This window comes from Haliaeetus albicilla, chromosome Z (genome assembly GCF_947461875.1).
Source record: "Haliaeetus albicilla chromosome Z, bHalAlb1.1, whole genome shotgun sequence".
Classification (NCBI taxonomy): domain Eukaryota; kingdom Metazoa; phylum Chordata; class Aves; order Accipitriformes; family Accipitridae; genus Haliaeetus; species Haliaeetus albicilla.
This window is the reverse complement of record NC_091516.1, coordinates 36,914,557-36,941,719: the sequence shown is the minus strand read 5'-3', so window position 1 is coordinate 36,941,719 and position 27,163 is coordinate 36,914,557. Positions and strand designations below refer to the sequence as shown.

The 27,163-nt window shown below is 41.8% G+C and overlaps 1 protein-coding gene across 2 annotated transcripts in view; it reads right to left on the bottom strand.

Annotated features, from left to right (window-relative positions):
* The window catches only part of SYK (spleen associated tyrosine kinase), a 55,567-nt gene extending 29,015 nt beyond the window's left edge, over window positions 1-26,552 (bottom strand). For both annotated transcript variants that reach the window (XM_069775751.1, XM_069775752.1), the window contains exons 1-3: window positions 26,228-26,552; window positions 5,624-6,076; window positions 3,990-4,150 (exon numbers count right to left, since the gene is read on the bottom strand). In XM_069775751.1, coding sequence (XP_069631852.1) covers window positions 3,990-4,150; window positions 5,624-6,037 — 575 coding nt within the window. In that variant the 5' untranslated portion in view covers window positions 6,038-6,076; window positions 26,228-26,552. The remainder of the gene's footprint in view (window positions 1-3,989; window positions 4,151-5,623; window positions 6,077-26,227) is intronic.
* Between the last annotated feature and the right edge of the window lie 611 nt (window positions 26,553-27,163).

The following is a 27,163-nucleotide window of genomic DNA, read 5'->3' as shown; positions in this document are numbered from 1 at the left end:
GACATTTTGAACTGCAGTCAGGAAGCTTTGCAAATATTTCCATATTTATTATATTAAAAAAAAAATCTAGATTTGATAATCTTGTAGTGCTGCAAAGCAGCGCTGAAGAAATCTAGGTATTAGATGTGTTCTCACAGAGACCACTGCACTTGATTTTGTTTCAAGGTAGTTAGGTCAGTCAGTTAGCAGATTTCTGGTGTAATGAAGTTTTAGAGACCCTTGTAGAAGACTATACAGAAATATTCTAGCCTTCTAAAATTTATTGGTTTTTTCCATAATAAACAAGATTATTTTTGTCACATATCAGCACCTGCTTGCAGACTTGGTGAATAGCCTCAGAATACCTCATCTCATTGAAAATCTAGCTTCCCTCTATGTTCCCAGGCTCCAATTCCTACCTCAACAAGCAAACTTCTCTCAGACGTTGAATGTTTCTAAGTTTTACCTTTCAGTCAGCTACCAGGCTTGAGTGTCTCGACCAATGTCAGAAAAACAGTCCCTGAGCTGCTACACTCACAAGCACAAATTCAGTCTTCAGTCCACAGGTGTACAGAAGATTCTGACATGTGCTGCTGCTGGATAAGGAAAAAGTATGTGATGCCTGTGTATAACAATGCACCTCTCTAGCACTCAACAATTTTGCTGCTACTGTTTCAGTTAGCTAACATGAGTGGTTTATTTCTCAACACCTGCTGAGCAAGCCTATGTTAGGCAAACCACTGCGGGAAACAGAAAACCTCTCTGAATTAGACAGGTCTTTTGCTATTTGCTATGAGCCGCTAGGTCTACCGATCTGAGAGCTAGAAGAGCTGCGGAAGCAAAAATAACCGATTTCTGATAGAAATTAACAACATTATTTCTTTTGCTGCTCTGGCTGCTGAATTATGGGGCAGATGAAGATCTCAGATGAAGATCCTGTTTTTTCCCTGGGAGCGTAAGAGCAAAAGGCAGCTAAGTGGCTACTGAGCTCTAAACCTGCCAGATAGGCAGTCCATTCAAGAACAACTAATGCATCGGAAAGCATCCTACAGATGCAGAAGTAAAGAGTGTTGTCCTTAATAAGAGGGACCTAAGCTCAACATACCCATTTGCATATTATTTAAGCTCCAGTGACACTTCTCATGGTTTAAACAGAGCCTTAAAGTTAGCATTTTCCCCTCTATGGGTTTATCCACCTGATGTGAAAGCAGCCATCTGAGTTCCAACAGAACTATATAAGATATGCACTCACTGACATAACCAGTCCCACAGGAGAAGGTCTGACTGCTCCTTCCACAGCTCATCAAGCATGTCACTGCAAACAGCACCAGAAATGCCTCCTAGGCCATCTTTAAGTGAAACAGGAAAATGCTGAGGAAGTATTTCTACTCAAAGCTGTAGAAATACTTATAGAAGATTAAAAAGAGACCAGGGTCTACAATAGAGACTGAGAATGTCAAGTCTGCTAAAAAATTACACTCCCTCACTCCAAAGCCCATCCCTGTTGTTAAGAAATGTTAGCTAAGGGATCCATTTCTTTGAAGAAAAATTAGCTTTCTTTTTTTCCCCAAAGAGAAGAACTTTGACCACATAGAAACTAATGTGTGCAAGAGGTAAACCAGAAAACTGCAAGTTTTAATACATGATCAACATCATGACTCAGCTGATGTAACATCGATTTGGTAAAATGTTAATACAGAAAGTAATAATTTTTTACAAAAACCAGGTCATTAAAAGAAAAGATTGCTGCTTTGTTTCAGATTACATATCCACCTGCCCCTATGTCTAAAAAGCAGGAAAAGAAACTAGCAAATTCACAGGGCAATGAAATGGAGAGGTGGTATGGTAATGCTGTGCTGGTAATCTACGACAGTGACTACGTTCATCAAATTGATGAAACTTCCCCTCTGCTATAGGAAGAAGCATTCAGAAAAGATGAATCTGTCATTAAGGAGAATCTTTAGCTCCACAAACTTTTGTAACAATGTTTTGTTACAAATGTAACAAAATCTGTAACAAATTTATAACATTTTTGTTACAAATGGCAACAAAAGCAACCACGTAAATGACTGTCCAGGTGTGATCCCAAGAAACAGGGAGTATGAGGCTGAAAATGTGAAGTCGCATGGTGATGTGGGTGAGGGTGACCGTGAACCAGAAAAAAATTCAATGACTGAGAGAAGGAAAGAGATTTCAAGAAATGAGATGTCAGTACACTCAACGTATTCATAGGTAGGACCTGATAGGTATTAACTGTACTGGAAAGAAAGATTTAGAGGAGTTACCAGTTCCTGACAATTAAGATTGAAACATGGAAACATATGAAGGTTGCATCTACATAGCAATTAGTGTGGTACAATTACGGCAAATCAGTAAAGTGAAAGAGTTGGTACTGAAGAAGCATATCCATCCTGCACACACTCCTGGGGTTTTACTTTGACTAGCTTTAAAAAAGTCAAAGATAGTTGAGTACTGAAGGAGACTACATAGGTAGGTGATGAAATTTCTCTCAGGAATTATACAGCTCTAAGTGATCCTTCCTTGGACATGACCTTTAAGCTTCAATTTCTATCATTATATAAATACTCTGGGGGTGGGGCGGGGGTGAAAAATGGCTCAGTGAAAACATTGATTTTTTTTTCAAATGAGGATTTTCGAAAAGAAAAACTTTTTTGTTAGAAGATTTTGACTGGCTCTAACCCTCAGGAGATGATGGCTGTTAGTCACTATCCTAAATGACCCATTACCACTCAGAAAACAAAAAGATCATGAGGTCGAGTAAATGCAGACAGCAGGAGAGAAAACATGCCGTTACCAAGGTAAAAGCAATTCCTTCTGTTGCTTAACTGCAAAACAAAGCACCACCACTGCCCCCGGGAAAACTGACCCAACAGTTATGGATCCCAACAGTTGTTAACATAGGCAGATTGTCTGTATTTTTAGCACTGGCCAGGCTTTGGCAGCGGGGCTGCAGGGTCTCTGTGAGGAAGGTGGGGAATGCCCTGGGCTGGTCCAGCCGCCCCCAGTGTGGACAGCCCTGCAGGGCACCACCAAGCCCCTCAGCCATGTATGTCGTACCTCCGCCTCCATGAAAACAACCTTAAGAAAGGGCAGAAAAACACCTGGGAGCTGGCGGTGGAGATCAAAAAACAAACACAAACCAGAAGCAGCAGCACAAACACCAAGGGCAGAGGAGGAGGCAGGGAGGAGGAGCTCCAGTACCAGAGCAGAGAGTCCCCTGCAGCCCGTGGGAGACACCATGGTGGAGCAGGTGTCCACACTGCAGCCCTCTGAGCAGTTGGATACTTCCTGAAGGATATTTCCTGTGGAGAGCCCACGTTGCAGCACGGAACAGAGCAAGGAGGAAGGAGCAGGAGAGAGAAGCTGTTAGGGACTCACTGCAGCCTCCATCCCCCATCCATCCTCCCCTGCGCTGCTTGGTGGGGAGAGGAGTTGGGTGTGAAGGAGTGAAGTTGAGCCTGTGAAAACTGGGGCTGTGTGTGTATGAGAGGAAGGTGGTTTTTTATGTTTTTTGTCTTTGTTTCTTACTGTCCAACTCAATTTTAATTGACAATAAATTAAACTACTTTTCCCCAGTGGGGTTTGTTTTGCCCATGAGAGTTCATGGTACATGATCTCCCTGTCTTCATCTTGACCCATAAGCTTTTCCATCCTGTTTTCTCCCCATGTTCTTTTGAGGAGGGGGAGTGTGACAGCAGCTTGGTGGGCCAAGGTTAACCTACCACAATGACTTAGTACTGCTGACCAGTTATAAAACAAAGTTCAATGGGTTTTTCTTGGTATTGAGTTTCTCTGATGCTCTCTTTAGAATTAAACCTAGTACTTGATTAAAAAACAACAATCCACACTTTTGCTATAGCTTCCCATCTTTAGTTAAGTGGAAACTTAATCTTGGAGACATTAGGGCATACCCTCATTTGAGATTCATTCAAGGGAATTGTATAGTAACACCGGTGCCAAACAGCAATACCACAGAAAAAAGCACTCACAGAAATTTTCCATTGTTTCTTGACCCAATGAGGATACGGTGTTCCGACTCTTCCCGAGAGATCCTGCCGTGGAACCATGGCATCTTCTCATGGGCTGTAGTGGCGATCAACTTCTCCAGCTGAGGCTTTTGACTAATGATAGCTTGTTCAAGAGCATGCCCCTGCAGAGTGGTAAAAACACAGTGGGACAGTCAAACTGTCTTCTGCAATAAAAACATGACAGGTAGACTCCCAGTATAAGATTGCTTTTGGGACATCCAAAATCTGCACATATTTGTTGTATGTGAAGGAAAGATCTGTTGCTATAAAGATAAACCAGAAACTAATGTATAGTAATCTAAACATCACAAAGCTGGGATTTGTCCCTTACCTCTGAGAAACTGAAGGAAAAATAACCAGTAAATTAAGCCCTTAGTGTATCAGTATTTAAACTGAAAATTACATCATATTTTTATGCTAATGAGACATAGCTAAATATACACTTAATGTCACTCTGAGATGTCATAACATACCTCCATATTACATATCCTATGGCAGTTTACTGAAATAAACTGAACATGCTTTGCATTGTTGTAGCATGTCTATGTTAAAGACATCAATGCAAATTTCCCCAAACTAGACAGGACAGTCCCAATTTGAGAGTGAACTACGTTAATATTTTAGGTATAACCTAGACACTTCTAAACCCATCTACAGCCTATCACTTCTAAATTTCACCCAGAATCTAAGGGCAAAACTCCCTAGTTTCATCGGTTTTCAACTTGAGTTCATCAACTTCCTTCTAGATTGGGCTCAGATTCATCAGAAAAAACTATAAGCCTCAGCGCTTGTAGTAAATGTAGTATAAGTTTTAGGCTTTTCCAGTTGGGCATTGTTCCCCATATTTTACAGAGCAGAACACATAGGGTTACTTGCTAGTACCAAAAGAGATGAAAAATCTAATGTAACTCCATGAGTTCATAATGGCAACTCATGGCATCCCAAGGTGAAATAATATTCCTGTTGCAGCCTCCTACACTAGTGTTTCCATGTTAAGACTGGCTTCTTCACAGTCATTCTAAGGAAAAAATCCAGCCTGTCTTCCTCAGCATGGAACATTCCTGCTTGACATATGCAGTACCGAAGACATATAGGCAGTGCTCTGCAGTTAAGAAACCAACTTCTGTTTTGGACATAATCTAAATAAGCATAACAGAAACAAGGCCAGCTAAGAGGGCAGGTTGTAAAAACAAGTCACGATGTTGCAATGCCTGCCTGCACATCAGTCCATAAAAATTCAGAATCAAAAGCAATCAAACAAACCATTTCTATATCTTGTTCCTTACCATTATTAATTTTTGGTGCACGTGGAAATCTGGTAACACAGGTTAGTGCAGTGGTAGATAAGGCTATGGTCGCCCAAGACACCATAAAAGTCCTAAGTTTTGTAAAATTTCAGGAAAACTACACTTATGGCCAAGGTACTGCATGTATTGATGGGGAAAAAAAACCACCCTACTGTTCAAAACTTAAACAGCTATGATTCCATTATGAAAAAATACTACATAGCAGCAGCAACAGCTGGAAACAAACACTGCAATCTCTTTTTCTCCTAACACAAAGACAACCTTACGGCAAAATCAGCCTGGATTTACCTGCAAATTCCAAGTTTGTTTGACATACTCTCTGATGAGGTTCTCTTTTAAATCTTCAAAGGGTCCTGTTTTGGGTTCAACACCTGGTGGTCGGTTGAAGGGTTTTCTCAGTAGACAGATAAGGCCATCCGTTTCTTCTGAGTGATAGTTAATGAGTTCAGCAGGACTGGCATGTGACTTGCCTCCTGCAATAGCATATGAGCCACTCAGCTCCCTCTCAATTGTATAATGATGAACCTTCCTTCCGTGGGCCAAGGATAATGCAAAGCCCCCCAGGTAATTCCGGCTTTGGCGGAGCAAGTATAGTCCATCACTCACTCCTCCTTGCATCAGATACTGCTCAGCTTCTTCACGTGTAATATTGCCAAAGAAGTATGGCAAATGGTTAGCAGGGTTTGCTGTGTTGGAAGCCATGTTTTTTCTCTTCCAAGTAGCAAACTTAGTATTCTGTATCTGAAAAACAAAGACAGAGACATGAGTATCAGTTGAAAAAAAGAGGATAAACCAGTAACACGGCAGTTGACGTGATATGTCAGTAATACATTTTTTAAAAGATTTTGGGATGATGTCGTGGTTTAACCCCAGCTGGCAACTAAGCACCACATGGTCACTCACTCACTCACCACCCCCACCCCCCACTAGGATGGGGGAGAGAATCAGGAAAAAAAAGGTAACACTTGTCGGTTGAGGTAAGAACAGTTTAATAGAACAGAAGGGAAGAAACTAATAATGATAATAATAACAATAATAAAATTACAATAATAATTATAAAAGAATTGGAATATACAAAACAAGTGAGGCACAATGCAATTGCTCACCACCTGCCAACCAACACCCAGTTAGTCCCTGAGCGGTGATCACCCCCAGGCCAATTCCACCCAATTTATATACTGGACATGATGTCACATGGTATGGAATACCCCTTTGGCCAGTTTGGGTCAGCTGTCCTGGCTGTGTCCCCTCCCAACTTCTTGTGCCCCTCCAGCCTTCTTGCTGGCTGGACATGAGAATTGCTTGACTTACTTAGCAACAGCTGAAAACATCAGTCTTATCAACATTCTTCTCATACTGAACCCAAAACGGGGCACTATACCAGCTACTAGGAAGCAAGTTAACTCTATCCCAGCCAAAACCAGGACGGATGAAGATCACATTTTTGTTTTTACCTTCTTGGAAGTTGTCTTTCTAAATCCCAGTAGAAAGATTCTCCCTGTTATATAGCAATACATGTTTCCTATAACTGCAGAAGTTTCCTTTAACTCTTTCCCTCTCTGCTCCTTTGCCTAGCCATATAGAGGTCCTGCCATTTTCACTTGCCTGAATGCCTCTATCCATCCTTTCGTACTGGCCTTGAGGTGTTTCCCAATAAAAGGAAATAACTAAGTAAGAAAGATTCAGTGAGAACAGTTTTTCATTCCAGTTTTGTGCCATCATAATTTTGCTTATGAGTAGCTTATGCCAGTATGTGGGCTGAGTATGGACAAAAGTCCTTTATTAAAATAGTTAACATTCCTCTCCATAGAGACTTACCAAATGTTTTTTTAATGGGGGAAAAAAAGTGATAGTGTCTTTTTGAACAATTTTCATTTCAAACACCTTATATTGAAATAATACGAAGGCACGCTACCAACAAACCCACAGAAGAGAATCAAGTTCAGCATCTCTGAAGAATAATAGTGAATGTAACATAAACGGCTGAAATTCTTACATTCTTAATATAACAATAAAAATATCTTATATTTATTTAATATATCATATATATGAGATTATATATATATCAATATATGATATATTTTAAAAAATATGCACAAGGACTCTATAGAACTCTAGCTACAAGAATACTGTTCTTCTTGTGCCCTGTCTTCCCTGAGTTATCCCAGCCTCTAACCTACATTGCCAGCAGAGAAATTTATTTTCATTAAACCCCACGGCAGATTTACACTGCCTGGACAGCTAAATATTGTGCTGGAATTACTTTTGTCTCTTTCAAGTTATTGAAGAGGAGGCATCAGAACGCAAAAGCTGAATTTGGTTTATTATTCGTATTAGTGACATTTAAATGACTATCTAATGGACACTGGGAAGAATACCCCAGCTACATGCTGATAATATTTAAGTGGATAGGAAGTGAATATATTGACACCAATGAGATCTGTATTCTTGCAACAGTATTTGCAAGTTCTTTTTTGTCAGATGAAGTGGTCTACAACTACAGTTACTTATGTAATTACAAGTTCACCAGTCAAGCCATTAATTGTTTCCTGCAACATTACGAGTTTTTCATACACTTTCTCCTCCAAATGCTTCCCCAATCCAATCACTGTTTAATCAGGATTAGCCACAGACTGTTACATCTGTAGTTTATGGGGCATAAAAAGAAGGGAACTCCATTTAGGAACAGTTCAACATCTTCTTTCAGTCTAGAAAGAAAAGAAAAATCCCACTAAGTATTGCCTGTGCATCTGTAAAATGACTTCATCATCTGAAAAATTACTTTCAGAGAACACATGAAATGCTGAATAAAACTAGCAGTACATGCTTATGTTTGTATTACTTGTATGTGTTAAACTTTTCCTTAGGAAATATCTCACTTAATTGCCAACATTTTTATTTCCTTGTCTTTTAAGTTCAGTTGCGACAATCTGATATTCAAATACTCTCAACTATACGAAATAAGTGACAGCCTCTGTTATCTGTAGTGTATTATGCAGATTTTAGGCTAACTAGGCAACACTACAAGTATATCAAAGGAAAAACACAGTTGTTTCTTTGTATTTACAAGAGTACTGCACAGCTTGTATTCTTTTTTTCCAATGTATGTATACTAAGTAAAATGTATATATACTAAGCATGAAACCCATGAGCATTAACCTACAAAATACTGTTATCTGTGTTTTATTCAGGTTACTGCAGCTCTCTTTTCCCACCTTCCATTACCTTGGCTAGAAGCGGACAAAAGGATCAGAAGTTCAGTTCCTTTTTCTATTGCTGTGCAGGATATAGCAGCAAAACCAATGTGCTCTTCACACTTAAACAAAGGGCACAGTTTCAGGGAAGCCATGCAACAGTCTGTGGAATCAGCACTAAATAATTCAGGATGTATGTGAAAGGGGTTAATAGACCTCTTGGCTTGCAGCTGGCCAAAGCATGTAACTAAGTTACATGAGCACAGGTGAAGAGGACTTTATGGAGGACGACACAAGAAGAGAGGGTCCATAGTGCAAAGCTGCCACTGAAGAATGGGCATCTTAAGGTAGGGCCTTTTGGCACAGGGTGCTTAAAGCTGGCACCTTCCCTGGCAGCTCTGCAGCAGGCAGAGCTGTGGTGTGCCTCCTGCTTAGTTCAGATATGGTCCATCAATGGACCATAGGTGATCTGCTGTCTCTTGTGCTTGGGTCAAGAAACAGTAGATAAATAGCTGTACTGCTCTCTGAATACTTGAAGAATGGGGCAAGGCGAGGGGAGGAACACACAAGTCGAATGAACAAAGCTCACACAGTATAGCAAACTAGACAGGACACAGTCAGGACAAACCATGTGTTGTGCAGATCTTCTGGTCTTCTCCCACCTTGCCAAAAAAGGGAGACATCAAAGCTGCAGAGTTACTGCAGCCCTACAAAATAGAGCTGTGTGCAGCATGTTATTTATTACTCTTGTGGTTTGCAACCAAAGGTTACTGGTTTAAGATCACATACTAATCTACTGATATATCTTTTGTTTATTAATTGCAAAAGAAAGGTGTAACTGAAGAGACAGAAGAAGGCAGTCTTCAGTAAGCCACTATCAAATATTCATTCTGCATAAAATACCATGCAATATGACAATTTCAACTGCACCAGATGAAGACAAAGACAGCTTTCCTTAAACAGAATGCATTATATCAGTAACATAATGCAGGGCCAGAGGATTGTAATCAACAGTACAAGGTCCAGTTGGAGGCCAGTTAATAGTGTTGTAATGCAGGGTCAGTACTGGGGCCAATACTGTTTAAGATCTTCATTAAGGAGTGGACAACGGGGAGAGTGCACCCTCAGCAAGTTCACAGATAATACAAAATAAGAAGTAGTGGCTGAAACACCATAGGGCTGTGATGCCATTCAAAGGGACCTGGAAAGGCTGAAGAATTGGTCTGGGAGGAATTTAGTGAAGCCCAACAAGGGGAAACACCCTGTGGAGCAGGCTTTTCCCCTTTGGGGTGTCAGTCTTTCTGGCTGGGTGGCTGTCGAGGGGGCAGCCCCTGACAACCCTGTAACGTCACCAGGGAATGGCTGTGACAGCCCCTGACCTCGCTGCTTTTCAGCAGCCACAGCCCCTGTGCCCATGCATCTTGTCCAGGGCTCCTGCGGGCGCACACATAAGGCGTGCAGGCTCCAGGAGGACCTTCGTCTTGCTCTACCAGCTTTGGCATGGGGGAGAGCAGATCTGGTTGCTGTGCAAAGGCAGTCCCTTCCAGTGCTCTCTCCTCTGCCCTGCTGCACGATGCTGCGGGTCCTGTCAGCACCTGTCCCGGGACCGTGGGTGTGAGGAGGGTCCCAGGGACATCGGCAGCCATGAAGACTCTCAGCAAGTTCCTCTGTCTTTCCTGATCACCTCCTTCAGGTGCCCTGTGCTAACCTGGTGGCATCTGGGGGAGAGCACGGGGGCTTGGGTGTCTTGGGTGTGCCAGCTCTTCCCCCAGGGCCCCCCAAAAGCTCGTCAGAGCATGCCCCAGGCATCTCGCCTGACCCAGCTTGAGCACTGGGGAGATGTGGAGGAGATGGGGGCTTTCCGTCCTGCTCTCCATCTCACCCTCCCTGCCCTCCTGCAGCCCACATCCAAGGCGGTGCAGCGATAGGGGCACATCCCAGCCTGGCCCCGGATCTCTCTGCCCTGCCCCAGGGCTGTGGGTGCTGCTTTCCAGCCCACAAAGAGAGCCTTTGGGATGCCCTTGCCTCCCCTCTCCCACAGCCTTCTGGGGCTTCCTTGGCTTTTCTAGTCCTAGCAAGAGACAAGCTCCAGTGCTTTGCACGTCTTTCTTGGCAGGACACAGCATCGGGTGCCAAGGAAGACATGGCGGAGAGCAGCTCTGCTGCAAGGGACGGCGGCACGAGCCAGCCGCCCCAGGCAGCGCCGGCATCAGTCTCTTCTCAAGTGTGATAGGATGAGACCAAATGGCCTCAAGTTGCACTAGGGGAGGTTTAGATTGGATATCAGGAAAAATTTCTTCACCAAAGGGCTATCAAGCACTGGAAAAAGCTGCCCAGGGAAGTGGCTGAGTCACCATCCCCAGAGGTATTTAAAAGACATGTCGATGTGCTTAGGGACGTGGTTTCATGGTGGACTTGGTAGTGTTAGGTTTACGGTTGGACTCAATGATCTTAAGGGTCTTTTCCAAACTAAATGTTTCTATGAGTCTATGATTCTATTAATCTGAAAGTCATTATGAATATGGAGGCTTTGAATGCTCTAGTTCCTGTTTCTTTCATTCCTGCTTACTTGTTTCCCTCAGACATGCCCATATCACCATGTCATTCTTTCTTACTCCACTCTGCACCACAGATACTGTTGGTTAGATGAACATACATCATCCCACCTCTGGCAAAGTGCTCCTTGAAGGCAGGCTCCAAGTCTTCAATCTCACTTTCAGGAAGCGTGGAAGATAACTGATTTGCTGCTAGGTTTTCAGTAAGGAAAGAGCTTAAGCCATGTTCCACCACAATTAAAACAAAAAACCAATTGCTATAATTTCTATTCTGTGTGAATCTTTGTGGTCCTCAACAGCAAAGGCAGCTAGGACACAGAGGGGACAGCTGCCAAATGTTAATCCTGAGACTGCAGGAGGTTTCCATTGACATATCGGTAAGGAGGTCAGCATGGACACAGACACATCGAATGCATGGATGGATGAATGATCCACACTGGCTCTTCACCAGCACTGTACAGGTAATTGAGACAAAAGGCCAAAATAATCCCATACAATCGTCATGCCAAGAATGGTATTGCACTGCAGTACCTGTTCAAAACACCTCATTAATGTTGTAGTGAACAAAATTCAAACAGAAAAATGCCACCACACTCTTTATCTGTGGGAATCTATTTTCAGGGAAGTATTTAATGGAAGTGCCTTTTCTCCATACCTTTAGTTTCAGACTTAAAAAAATATTAGGTCCTTCACATCTAAAAAGAGTAAAGAACTTTAGAATGAAATTAAGAGCTAGTAAAATAAAAGTGGGGTGGGGGTGGGGTGGGAGGGGAAACTCATTCCCTGGGTACAAAAGATCTGATGCAATGGCTAATGAAATTAAAATTCACTTTGACTTCGATGTGTTTCAGATCAGGCTACTCCTCAGAGTATTTTTCAGTCTCAGATTAGTTTCAGTAGTTACTATACACTCTCCAGGATGAGTTGCCCAGACACAAGTTCTCTTTGGTGGTCTGCTTTTTGTGTAATCTGTAATGCCAAGTTTTTCCACCGCTGACAATTCAGCGTATTTGTGAGTATTAAAATAAATGTCAAGCACCAACTCAAGTACCCGCAGCTTCCTCCTCATCCATTAACTACTGGATACCAGGGAAATGCATGCTGCAGTTTTTTCTTTTCTGTTTGCAGGCTGAGAAAAACAGGCACATGTTGAGCTCATGCTTTTATGCAATGGGGGTATTGCGTAGGCTTGTTCTCCTCTGGGCTCTTTATTCATTCCCGCAAATGATTGATCAGACTGTCCATGAGACCCTCTCCTCTGAGAAATCAGGCCAAAAGTAAAGAGCTATCAGGGAGAGCCTGACAGGATGGTGACTGCATAAACCAGTTTCTTTAGAAAACCAGGCAAAAATAGTTGAAATGTGATCTAGCACTTCACAGCTAATTCAGAATTCTCTCAAATACAAGAAATACCACAAACACCAAAGTAGACTTTGGCCCCCAGAAGGACAATGGCACAGAGGGGCAGATAAAAATATTTTAAGAAACGATAGATATGATGGAGTCTTGAGTGGTAAAAAGTAGGTGTCTTTGATAGGTCTGTATTTAGACATCTTGGATTCCTTATTGACACTATGACCTCTGTTAGCAGCAGGCAGGGGCGACACGCTCCACAATCTCCAGTTTGTGAAGAGACTTCATTCCAGCACAGATAATGACTTCGCTGCAGCAACTTGCATAGTTGCAGGACCACATTGCCTATGATATCCCAGAACTGCCCAGAACGTTTGTTCAAGAATTCATCATTCTCTGGTAAACTTCAGTCACAACAAAACATTAAAATACATGTCCTCTTTAAGGTGCTGGATGCTCTAGCTAAGGGCATCATAAAGACTTCTTATAATTCTGAGATGAAGACTGTGGGCAATAATGCACTTCTGACATAAAAGATGCCTCTATAAGGAGATTAAAATTTTCCTGATAGAAGCTTTGACTAACACATTGAATGAAAGATCAGTAAAAAGGGCTGTTCCAGGTGCAAAACTGGTTTCTTTGACTTTGCTTATCACACCTACAAAATGACTTCCCAAATGACAACAAACAAATAAATACAAGTACAGTCACACCAGCTCCTAGAAGCCTATCAATGTGTTCTATGTGCTTCTCATTTGGGCCAAAATGTGTGAGAAAAAGGAACACTTTGTATGTTTAGTCATACTGCTTATGCCCTAAATTATTCACATCTCATTATAATGAGAACAATGTAAGTGCCATCTCTGGATTCCTCCCTTCACCTGGCTTCTTCAGGCATCTATCTGATGGTACCCAAGAGGACAGAAATTCTCAGGCATACTGCATACCTATTTCCAAGACCTAGAGTACAGGCAAATGTTCTGTTGTCTTTAAAATAACCAGTAAGAGGCTTTTGTTTTATGATGATCTTGAGATACAGTGTTCACTACAAACTGCTCCATTTCACTGACATTTGTTGAAGACTCATTTGAAGTTTGAGTTCATACAGATCTGAAAGTCCATGAACTAAGCCAGCTCATACACAGGTGACTTAACCCTTCCACTCCATACAAAAGTCAAACTAAAACCGTACAGCCTTCCACAGAGAGCAAATATTTATGTACAAAACTAAACAGGCAACAAATATAGATAAAACTTCAAGCTCTTTCTTGAGTATTATCACTTCTCATAAACAGGCAAGGCTACAGCCTATCAGTGACCTCCTTAATGAAAATATATGTCATTATATGTCATACATAAAATTACCATATGCTACTCCTGTAAAAAAAAAAAAAAAGTTTGTAATTAAATTATGAAAGATATCAAGGCAATATTTTGGGAGGAACACTAGAAAATTCCACTGCCAATGCTCAATATTGGTCTACACTAGCTGGATAAGCACTGCATGGTTTCAGCTGCTGACTGCTCTCACTTTGCTACTTCAACTTAAAGTTTTACATGGAATGGGACAAATTTAGGAGTCTGAATTTATGAAAATTTGCTTCTACATAAATCTTTATTTCACAGATCAGTCAGAAAAACTCTCACATCTGATTGTATTTTCTCATAATCCCATGAGTTTTTAGTCAAGATGTTGGCTAAAGATCAAGGAAAAAAAAATATTTTCTTCACTTTTTTAAAAGGATGTTTCTACACTACACCTAATGCCTTCCTATGATGGGTACATTTTAAAATGTTCTTCCTTTTTACTGGTTTATAATTCTTAAAACAGAGAGGAAAAAAAAAATCCACTGGTTGCAATTTAGATGAAATGGCAGCGGCAGTGATGAGGGACTATCTCTTAATTCTTCAGAATGTAAAATGGAGAAGTTCAAAGCTCAAATAAATAAGGCCAGCTATTAACAGTTTATAAAATATGGAGAAGATTTCTCAGTTATCACTGAAAGAACAGCAGCAGGTTGCTTATGATCGCTCAGATTTCACAAGCGATTTATTTGTAATTGTTTCAGACAATAAAGGCTGATTTACTTTTGCAAAACAGGTTAATGATGACAGATTTCAGACAAGGTTTCTCCACCATGTCTAATATATGAAGACTATTCAGTGTACAGCAACGTTAGGAAATGTTTGGACTGATATAGTGTCCCATGGACATGCAAGGAGCCAAATATACACACAAAACATTAGATAATGGTTAAAAAATTCTTATCTGTTTTGGCAGAATTTTTGAGTTTGAGATGACTGTTCTCTGGTTTCAAAATCTTGCCTTCCTTTCAGGAGTTTAACACCTTTCTACAACGAGTAATAGAGTAGAAGAAAACGTATTTGGATTCATACTTTTCTCCTCCTCCAAATTCCTCCAGGGGACAAATAATGCTGAGATTGTCAAGTCAGCACAGTTACAAATGTGAGGCGGTAGAATGGAGATTAAGTTCCCAAAGGGCTTTACCCTTGAGAGGGCTGAAGGAAGTGTGGCTGGTTACCTGAGAGATGCACTTGAGCGTTACGGTAAAAGGGGGTCTAAAGTGCAACTCTCCCCATAGCCATTAAATTTGACTTTTAAGGAAGCTACAAATGCAAGCAAATATCATGGTTACCTTACATGAGAGAAAAAAAATATTATGCAAATACATAGGAAAATTAGGTACCCACTTCCCCTCAGGCAGCTTCCTCATCAACATTGCAGACAATGAGTACTCCAGACATTTAACGCAAGAGTTTAGGATCTCACACATTTCATGCATGTAGGGAAATGGAACTTTCTTACAAAACAGAGGAGCAAAACTCAGGAGAACTCACCTGGAAAGTGTTAGAAAGAATCTGTGCTGACCATTCTGCTACTTTTAGCTTGCTTCTCTTTCATCTCTTATATTTAGACAAGGATAAAGGTAGAATAATTGTTTTATTGGAAGGTTTGCATAGCAGTGAGTGTAGTGTTACTGAGGTACTGATCTCTACCCTAACATAAAGAAATTATAAATAGGAGTATGAATCTTTCTACAAAGACCAAACATGAACGTTGAATGAGACTTAGGGACAGCTGATTGATTAGTTTACCTGTCCAACTATTTAATGAGTAAAAGGACTGAAGTGTGACAAAAGATCAAAACCCATGTAGAGGTGAAACAGTGTTCCAAATAAGCTCGCTATTTCAACAGTTATTTTTTTCCCTTCCCTTGTTTTTCAAAGTAGTATTTTGCGAACAATGTATGAAAATAAAGAAATAAAGTTCAAAGCAAGATCTTCTGCATGCAAAAGACATAAGAAAGGCTCACTAGACAGCACAGAATGATGAAAATATGCTGACTGAAATGACTTGTTCTAGCACACAGTGACATTTTAAGTCCTCATTGTGTAACTTCAACAGTTCTCTGGTCGTACACATTAAAAAAATAATAATATTACAACAATGTGAATATGTATTTTTTTCTAAAATTCTTGTTTAATTAGGATTCTTGGAATCAAGATGTGTGCCTCTGTGAACAGCACTACAATTTTTCATTCTAAGATTCTTTTCTATATTTCCACCTTATGTAACACACCTAAAAGCTGAAAGGAATTAAGCATGCATGGAATTAGAGATATGTATTTGATGATGACTTCACATAGTATATTAAATATTTTGGTACTTTCAGGGTTTAGTATAATCTTAACGGTATACTCCAAACTGATGTAAATTCTGACATAATTACCATCAAGGTATTATAAATCCATTGTTACTGCCTCACATTTAAAGCAGATATTTACATTTTTACAGTATTTTAACAAATAAAATGGATTTAAACAATTGTTCTATTCTCATTTCTTCACCTTTAAAATCACCTTCTAGTCTGTCTAGGCATCTGAATGGTGGTCGTAATTTGCTTCATCAAATTACCTTTAAATGTCTTCTTTACCTTCCTGCATAAAGGTGAAGATTTAATTTCTATCCAGACCTTAGGAGAGGAATTTTTATGAGAAAATTATGCAGAAATAAAGGAAGAACACAGTAAATGTTTAAAACTAAGTCCTTAGGGAAGGAAATGAATGCAGAATACCATTTTCTCAAGTCATTCAAACAAACCAGACTTTGATCAGGACACTAGGGTGAACTTTCTGACCTACTGAAAAAAAATCTGAAATCTTACTTAATTCAACTGGCAACACTGATCATTTTTACAATTTTTGTCGACAGTGACATCTCCAAACAATGTCCCATTCATCATACTGAAAGAGATGTGTGTAGTATGGTCTCAAAGGGAAAAGTGATATACATGGGATCACTAATGTGATATACGTGGGATCACTAAAGTGTTTCTTCCAGTATGCTGATCTTCCTCAGGGAAGTGCCCCGGCTGTGTACTGATGCCTAAGGCAGCATGTCTCAGCTTCCACCCACTGTGCCTCTAAATCAGCTTACAGCCTACAGCAACCTTTCCATCACTCATGCTTGGGCCCCCTTCTCCATGTGTTTTCTCCACCTTCTCCATGAGAAGTATTCCTCATGCAATCAAATGCCCATCTCCGATCTCTGCATCCTTTTACTGACGATCTAAGCATTATGCTGCACTGTTTTTTCCCCTGCACTTCAGACTCTAAAACATCCCTTCTTTCATCTCCAAAGGCTTTCCTGTTGTTCCACGCACACTCCTGGGCAATGCTGACAGACACACAAAGCATACCTGTTAGTTTTTAAGCAAATTTCACTTTTACTACTTCTTCAGCATTGGTCTCTCTCCTTAGCACTTCCATCAGACATACCTGTCTTGGGTGCCACATCCTGTATTTTACTTTATAGCAGTTCAGTTTCAGAAGCATTTTCGTTCTTTCAGCTATTTCTGATTACTTGCAATGCTTTTAGGATAACTACAGTGTCCCTGCTAGGGTTTTTAAATGTTGAGATGTATTCTTTTGCAGAACTGTAGCTTAATTAAAGTCTGTTTGGGAACAAATAGGAAATGTAGCTTTGGGCCCAGAAGACTTTCCTGCACCATCAGTGACTTGTAGGATTGTCCAGTCTGTGGCAGGTTTTGTGTGTCCTCATGATTCTGAAAGTTAATGGCCCTGCTAGGACCTTTCTCAGCTTAAGAGAAAACAATGCCCTTGTTCATGTAAATCCTCAGCATTTTGGCCATGTTAGAACAAAACCTGCCTGCTGAACAGGTGGTATTGGTACTTCATCTACAAGGTTTAGAGAAAACACCATCCATTTATCTCCTCTCTTGTACAAAAGAGTTATTCATTCAAAGAACTGAAAACAACCACAAAAGCACATAAAATTATTATTACCTTCAAAAAATTGTGATTTTAGAAATATTTTTCTTTGGATTTGCTTTCCAGAGTCATTTTCATCTATACTGCATACAGTTAGATATATGTTTTTATCTCCACCGAAACATCCCAGAAATGCCTTCATTTATTCTAAATTGCATCTGACATTCTGACACAATCAGACTACTCCAGGCACTCTAGCTATTGAAATGTTTCCTAAGGAAATACTACTTGAGTTGGCAACACTATTACTGCCCTATTATAAGGCAAACAAATGCTTAGAAAATGCACCACAGCGTTTGTACGTTATTCAGGGGGCTCCTATATAAGCTTCTGTACTGAGGTCATGGAAGAGCAATGATCACTAAAAAAACCCTCTTCACTGATGCTGGGAATCTAGTGTCTCTTTTCTACATCACCTTCCTTTTGGGACTCTCCTGTCTTTGGTAACATTTTCACACATCATAGTTTTCCTCTAAAAAGGTTTTTCTGCTTTGATCTTTTAAAAAGCTCAGAATGCTACTGAAAAAAAAAAAAAAGGCAGGCTTTTATGGATTAGAATTATTCTTTCCCTGGCAGTAGAAACTCTATGATTTTCAGAGATATTTAAGAAAAACAGAAAACAAACAAACAAACAAACAAAGTCCCCCCCCACTTCAGAAAAAGAAAAAAAACCCCACCAACACAAAAATATGAACACTTCCTTCCACATCCTCGCCATGCTCTACTAGTCATTCCCTTGTCTCCTTTTCCAGGGAACTCTTACACTGTCACAAATGCAACCATTGCCTCTGGCTAAAGATGTCTCTTGTCAAAACAAGCATTTCTGCCTTAAAACAGATGCCATCATTTGTATGGAAGCCTGCTCCCTTTTGGGCAAAGCCCTTTGCTGTGATCGGTACCCATTAAACCACCATACAAAAAGTGGAACGGCTGGGGATGAGCTAACCTCAGAAGGAAAGCATTCAGGATACTCCAGGCAGACCTTTCTCTAATCTCTTTTATTCCCCACTGTGACAAGGCGTGAACAAACTTCTTTGGGCACAGACAGACCTTCAGCAACACCAGCTGTGGGCTCTGCAGTGACTATGGAAGAGTACAAAGGTAACTGTTTCTTCCCAATGCTGACAAAAAAACCCCCGGGTTGGGATGCATTTACAAAAGTCATTCTCATGGAGCCCAAAACTACCTCTGAATACCTCAGGAAATACTGAGCTGAGTTACATTATATATAAAGTTCCTCTCTGGTTTTGTTTCAAGTTTAGTGCCTTTCCAGAAATACAGTAAAAAGTAAAACGCCTTTATGTACTGCAGAGGCTACTATGGCTGCACACAGCGAGCTGTGAAAGGAACTTATAAAGTCAGTGAAAATGTGTGAAGAGCAAAACAAAAATATTATCAGCCTACATGCAAGGAGATCCAGTTAAAATAGATGGAACTGCCTACCCAATGGCCTGGATATTTTCAGGTTCAAAGGTACAGTGACATTAAGCATGTCAGCATAGCCTGTTTTCAGGTGGAATATACTCTTATTTTTACAGAAGAATTTTTACAGACACAGCTATGACAAAACTGTCAGGGACAAGATAGCACAGTAAAACCAAGATACATCAAACTATAACTAAACTTTCTCAAAAAATTACTCCAAAATCTTTTTCCAAGGTCCGCTACTGTCAATTGTTTTGCACAACTCAGAAAGAAGTTGCCAGAAGAAGCAGATCTACCAGAATGTTGTACCAACACCAAAGCTGAACCAAAATTTTCCTCATTTTCCAGGAAGACAAAACCTGGATATCTGCCCAATCGCCAAACACGCACAAAAAGAGAAAACTGCAGCTCTGAGCACAGAGCTGGTGATACTGTGGATTTTTATTATTATGAGAACTGAGAAAGACTGGCTTCATTCAGAAGGATCGGGGCCCAAGCACGGACAGATGCACATTCCATAACTTTGTTTTTCATTCTTTGTGGTACTTTTAGCAAAATCTCTGGTAAACATGATACCTCTCAGAACTAAAGCATCATCAGTTCCAGAAGTAAGTCACTACTATCAAACAGAAGATAGAAGAAAAGTAATGGTTCCATCCTGAAAATAAAAAATATCCCAGCAGAAACTGAACATTGTTACAGGAGCCTCAAAGTTTGAAAGCTGTCATAGGACTAAAACAAAATGTCACATTTTTCCTTCAAAATTTTGGATAAACACCACTCTGTTTTTACTAGTGGACAGACCCAAAAGATATGTTTGCTTTTTGGTTCCAGTAAGTATCTTCAACTTTTTTTTCACTCGTTGTTTAGTTGTCGCAGACTGACGTTTCCAAAGCTCTTATGAGGGTATGAACACCCCTTCTCCGTGCAGCTTTGTCTGTCTCTACTTAGTTCCCAGTCTAGAGGCTGCAAATGTAGATAACGATCTCAGTTTCTTAGCCACAAATATTGGCAATCGTGTATTGTTAGGTGAACAACAAGCCAAGAACATTTGGATCCCATTATGCTTCATTCATTTCTCTGAAATGTCTTGCTCTGTCTTTAGGATCGCTAAAACCTGTTGCTGAACACATGCCTCAATGGGCTGGCTTCACTGTGAGTTAGAGCGGCAAAATTAGGAAGGTTCCTCTTTCAGACCAAGGTTACCTGTTGTCCGAAACAGTCTGCGGTATCCTGCTTTATATAAAGTAGAGAAATTATTGCAGGAGCAAAAATAACTTGCTTTTCAAACTCTTAAAATGGGCAAGGTTCTACAAAACTGATCTAGACTTCTCAGTACAACTTTCTAGAGCCTATAAAAACTGTGCCATGTTACTTTATTCTTTGAAAAGCTCCTGGTAGGAGGGTATAGCAAGGTTAATGTTCTGCTATAGAGGCACTGTAACTGACAATGGCTCATCTCTTGCTGGCAATTACAGTCAGAAAGAGTTCACACCCACAGCGGTAAGGAAGAAAGGGCAAAGGTTTTTTTGTTTTGTTTTGTTTTGTTTCTAAAGGAAGATGTGATACTAGCTCACACAGCCAGACTGCCAACATCAAGGATCAGTTTCTTAAAATCTATGTAGTAGTTTTTTAATTACGAGCCAGATCAAAGGAAGGCTTGTGTCCAAAAAGAGTATCCTCCAGCAAAGGAGCCAGCTCTTCCTGACTAACTTTTGTGAGGACATACACATCAGAAAGGCAGACTGCATAGCAAAAAAGCTCCTCATATCAGTTAGCCTATCAGTGGATGAGCAGTCCAGGAAAGACTGTGTCCTCTCCCCATACCACCCTATATCCTCAGAACAAGCAGCACAGCTAAAGCTTACTACTCATTGCTATAAAGAGTAGATCAAACAGTCTCTTAGCAGGTAGGAATCCCTTTCAGAAAACAAATGACCACTTGGATTAACTGTAACCTCACCTTTCATGTAAAATGTGAGAATGTTCCAGAAACGCTACACAGAGAGAGGCACGAGCCTTCTCCTCCCCTCCCGTGGAGGAAGCCTATTTGCTACACCTGGACCAGTGAAATACTCTTGACAAGGCCCGTTTATCGGTCTGGGCAGAGAGAGGATGCACCTGGCCTCAGCGCGTTCTGGGCCAACAGGCAGTGTTTCCCTAGCTTGTGCACGACAAACTGCCAAGCTGGAAAAAAATTGCTCATAATTAGGTTTCTTTTCTCGTGTTGTGCAATTCTCTGCACAGCATCAATGGTTACGTTGCTAAATGGTCCCCTGGTAATTGTCACTACAGACAGTTGCTACCCCAGAATACCAAAAAGCTGCCTCCATTTGATGAAACTTGTCCCTTGGGAGTCAGAGGCTACAGGATTTCACACTAGCAACAGCACTCCCTCAACACACCACTGCTTCCAAGTGAACACAGCTCTGCAACCTTTGCAGAAAGCAGGCTTCAGTGGGTTTAAGTTCACTCTTCCCTTACTGGATTTTTTCCTGCGCTTCTGTGCATAGGAGTACCTACATACCAGATCTTTGTTACATCCACTAGATGAAGACTGTCACAGAGTCGTGCAGCTCACCTGAGGCACCATGAGATTTACCAACTGCACATGATAACCAAGGACAGAACAGTTACCCAAAACCTCCCTCAATGCCCACTTCGATTCTGGGATGTCCTGCTGCATGCATGACCAGAACTGTTCAGAGCAGCACTCTTCCTCTTGATACTCATTTTAAATAAGTCATCATTCTCAGAAATTTGCAAGATGGTGCACTGATTCAAAAGATAGCTAATACCATTATCTGATTTACAAAAATAATCCTTACTTAAACTTCAACTTACTTTGAAATTGGCAGTAGAATTTTTAAAAGCAGAACTACACACTCAGTGGTCAGCAGCAGCACACATTTTAGCACTTTAGCTCTAGCAGCCCACAGGTGCTCTCAGTCACACTGGCTTTAGTTAAGAGACAATACACTGGCTCCAACATGTTCTAGAGGCTGTGGTCTCAAAAATTTTGTGCTTTTTCCTTTTATTTTCTCACTTACTTCATTACTTTATCCAAACAAGGGGGAAAAAAAAAAAAGAGGGAGACTATCCAAGAGGGTACAGGTAGGCTGTGGCTGATGTATTTGATGATGACCCCTGGTCCTTTTACTAATTTTACTGAATCTGTTGCTTAAGATAAGGATTTTTAAGCATTTATAAAAAAGTATCCCATTTTTTTTACTTTATGATGTTAAAATAATCAGGCAATTGGATGCCCATTTCCTTGATACATATTCTACTCTAACACTTCCTGCCTGTGTTCCTGCCACAGTTGTGATTCCTGCCAATTTCAATTCCATTCCCAGCCTAGGAGTTGCCTCATGGATTTCCATCGCTGGATTTGCATCCTACAGTGCCACAAGTCCTACTTCTTTACAAAGGCTTTTAGCACCTCACATCTTACCTCTACTCAGTGTCAGTGCTGAAAGATTCCTTGCGTTGCCTGCTTGCATTTTGAAAAGAAGAGAAGTTGTTGGACATACTTTTGGACTCGTCCATTTAGGACACCTGGCATCCCATATCTATCTGTTTGGAAGAACACTGTCCAAAAGCAAATTAGGACAAAGACGGAGAAACGACAGGGTAGTCCTAGCTGGTCAAATTAATACATTCCAACATCAGTTAGTTACAAATGGAGTGATAGTGAAACCGCACAAACTTTCTGCATCACACTCCTGTACATTGGTTATTTAGGTTCTAATACTTGTTAATTTTTTATTAGTTGCTCTGATACCTGGTAGAAGGGGAAGGCTTGTGGCATTTTGCATATACTGAAGTCTCCTTAGAATATTAGGATCCCTGCGACTCTCAAAAATATTTTCCCTCTTTCTTTCCTTTTTACAACAACAATAACATTTAAAGAAGTGGCATTTAGTCATTGTACAGGGACAGGAAGTTATGACCTAATTTTAACTTTGGAATGTAAAGACAAACTACATAATTTTATTTCTTTGAGGCAGGTGATATTTTGTGTCAAACATTATGAATATTTATCAATTACCCTTTCCTACAGCAAATCCTGGAATAACTTATTTTGATGCAGGACCATACAGGCTCCTTCACACTTTTTGCACTTGCAGTACTGATGTTTCCCCATCACCCTGACAAGCAATGCAGAAGTCAGTGGCAAAAGGTTTTCTGCTTAATTGCATGCCTTCACATTACCCTGTGTCAGGAAAATAAAAGCTAGACAACATCAGCTATGTAATCTTACTGCTGAAACCTTAAATTAAAGGAGGAAAATGCAAACATTAACCAACAACTTTGTGATGAAATTATTTTTACTATGCCCCAAATAAATATTAGTAATTGTGTGTTGTGCTATCCTCTACATTTACAAGAATAGGGAATGGTCCTGCAAAGCCCAGGGCTTCTTTTTCTCAAAAGAGTCATCAATGGGCTTAAATTAAACTGCAGAAATTAATAATGTTTCTCTGTAAAAGTGATGCAAATATTAGGAACGTTTCTTTGTAAAAGCGTTTCTAGAAATGCCAGCTGAGACATAAAGTGAGCTACCATCACGTCCTCCCCCAACATTTTCTTCTTTTGTCAGATGCAAGCAAAACTACTGTTAAATTGGATTATGAAACTGTTTCCCTGTAATAAAATGCTATTTTTTTCTTAAACTAGAAATTAAGAAGCTGATCCTGCACATCCTTGCAAGGTGAGAAGTAGTCTTCATTCTTATGACTGAACCTTACTACTCACGCTCACAAATGCCTGCAAGATCATCTTCAGCTTTTAAACAGGCACCTTGAATGCTACAAGTACTCTCACCCCAGTGGAGTAGCTCACTTAAGCACGTGTTTACCTTTAAGTAAAAAAGAAGTAATTTTAAATAGCTCATTGGAACGATCTTTCTGTAACTACTACATTCATAGATAAGTGTTGTATTCCTTGTAACTCTGATATGAAACCAGACAAGTTCCCCTTTTCAGCTGTGTTATTCTGGAGCTAAACACATGCAACTGAAAGCAGACTCTGGCACAGCCTGTCTAATGTCCACACAGCAGATCTCAAGGCACTGATCCAACAGTCTATAAAGCTGGAAGAAGGATGACACTACCTAGTATCTTCAGTGGAAGTCATGATATTCAAACCAACAGTGACAACAGACTCATTGTCTTCTGCTAAATACTGCACATTGGAAAAGCATTAGGAAGGGAAAAAGAAGTGTAATTTGCAAAAAATAATTATGATTGTGAGACCATGACCTCTGAACACAACACACATTTCAGAAGGGACTTCTCCCACTTCCAGTGCCTCTGGCATGACAGATCCAAAAGAAAGGATGGGAGACTAAGGACATGCCCCTACATCATTCCGTTTTAGTCATCAGTATCTTCAAAGGTGCTTAAGTCCAGCTTATAATTTTACCATCAGTCTTCTAAACTGTTATTTTGTGCTCAACATAACCCACTAACTGCTTCTAAAAATAAATTTCAGTTTTTGTCTTCCTGTGACTTCAGATCAAATTCTGCTCTTGTATCAGAATCACAACACTGTGAAAACGGGAGAACTGCACAGTTCACCTTTGCGTTGACAGAGTGTTAATATTTTTTAACAGAAGCAAAACCAGAACACTTCAATCATATTTCTCTTGGGGTTTTGCAGTTATTTCAAGTGAATGTGAAAACTGAAGCAATTATTTACTTTTATTTATTTCAGCCATTTTTGAGCATCGTATCTGATTCCAAACCCTTTGGAAGTTCAAATTATTTTGTCTTCACCACACTATAATCTTTCTCCCCCCCCGAATAACTGTCAGAACATAAAGAACATTCAAACTTCCTTAGTTGTCTGTTTATCAGTCAATGCTCAACAAAGGGATGAAAAAAAAGAAGTCACAGTTCCTCTAAGTGAACTGCCTCGATGTACGCTACACTGCTACAGTTTATGGCCTCCAAGTCTGTAAAAATACACAGCTTTGCATGCTGATACTAGCTCTGTACCGGATGGCTGTGCCCGGGGATTAGGCCGCAGATTCCACCCAAGGGCTCAGGAGACCTAAGGTTCTGTGGGTAAAAAAAGCATGAAAGAAGCCTAACAGAAAAGAACATTAAAAAAAAAAAAAATTATGAGCAGTTAATTCCCTTAAAGGAATAATTTTGTTTTAAAATGGAAGTACTTCACAATATATGATGTAATTTGGCCAGACTGGGGGACTCCACTTGCCGCTCTTCTGCTGGAGTCAGTGTCACCTAACAAAAGTATTGCTTATCTTTGTCCAAAACAACACCACTTCAAACACTTCTAACCAACTACGACACGAAGTTTGTGCAGTACGGCGCTAAAGAAGAAAACTGAATAATGCTGTCGAACACATGAAATGAAGAGCAACGACTCCGGTCAGCACTTTTAGTAACAGACTACATTTGCTTTCTTGGAAACAAAATAGGGAAGTTTGATAAGAAAGAAACACACTTGTAAAGACATTTTGTCAGGCATCAAATCTTTGACATACCGTGCACCCGTCAGACAGAAGCCCTACTTTTGTATACGCTTTGTTCTGTTTAAAACCTACCACCACAATAACGTATCAAGATAAAATGAAATCTTCCCCCCCCCCCCTTTTAATTTAAGTTCTAGATTTAAGTTCCTCAAACGCTGGGCTAGCGGTACTCCTTTTCAGAAACACTGCAATAATACAGGAAGGTTTCACGCTGGCTTTCAGGCTGGTGCGCCTTCGGCCGGCCGCTCCCCCCTCCCCGACGGGAGCGCCGCCTGCCCTCCGCCGCTCCTCGGGACGCTCCCGCTTCCCGGCGCCCCTTCACGCTTCCCTCCGGCGCGCACTGCCACTCACCCGCGGGGCCGGACGGTGCCCCCCGCCCGCCCCAAACTCCCCGACACCCGCGGACCCCGCGGGAGCCGGCAGCAGCGCCGCCCGCCCCACCCGGCCCCGGCCCCGGCCCCGGCCCCGGCGGGGAAGGAAGGAAGGGGCGGCGGCGGCGGGCGAGCCGCCGGCGGGGTCCCGATGCCGGCGGCCCGGCGAAGCTACTCACCGCTCACCCGGGGGTCGCTCGGCCCCGTGCCGCCCCCTTCTCTCGCCGCCCGGCGCCTCCTGCCGCCGCCGCCGCCGCCGCCGCCGGGACAGAGCCGTCAGGGAGGCAGCCCTCGGTCGGGCGGCTCCGCCGAGCCGAGCCGAGCCGGGCCGCGCCGTGCCGGGTCGGGGTACGGCCGGGAGCGGGTCTGGACCCGCGCTTACCGCCGCGGGTGCCGCCGCTTCCTCGTTTTCTCTCGCAGCCGCGGCCACTTCCTCAACGGGGTGTCGGCGCGCACTCCCTCCTCCGCAGCGGGCGCAGCCGCCGTGCCCCCGGCCCCCTCTTCGGGGCGGCAGCCCGGGTGGGCGCCCGGCCCCGGCCGTGGCCCGGCCCGGCACGGCACGGACGGCTGCAGCCTCCCGGCCCCTCCGGCTTCGCTTCTGCCGGGAGCGAGGAGGCGTCCGTCTCCTCCGGACCCCGCGGCGTGGGGCTGCTCGGGACCCTGTGGTGGGGGTCCCCTTGGCGCCACGCGATGTGGCTGCGATGTCCCTGGGAGCCCACGACGTGGGTCTCCTTGGTACCCTGTGGCTTGGGTCCCCTTGGTACCCTGTGGCTTGGGTCCCCGCGACGGGGGTCTCCTTGGTACCCTGTGGCTTGGGTCCCCGTGGCTGCGGCATCGCCTCGCAGGTCGCTGGTTTTGTAAGGTGGACATGCCGCTGCTTGGGACCACGCTTGGGACAGAGGATCGAAGTGTATCAGATGCGGGCTTCTCTTAAGAAGAAAATGCTCGCTTTCGGTGAATATTGAAGTTCTGTGTCTTTTGGTGCTCGTGTGTACTTTGGTGAGAAAATGACTCTTAACAGGGTTTCCTTTTGGAGCAACACAGGGCCCTACCATAGCACAATATCTCCTTTCCTGTTGTTTCACTCCCCACTCCCCACCCTGTATTTCAGTCAG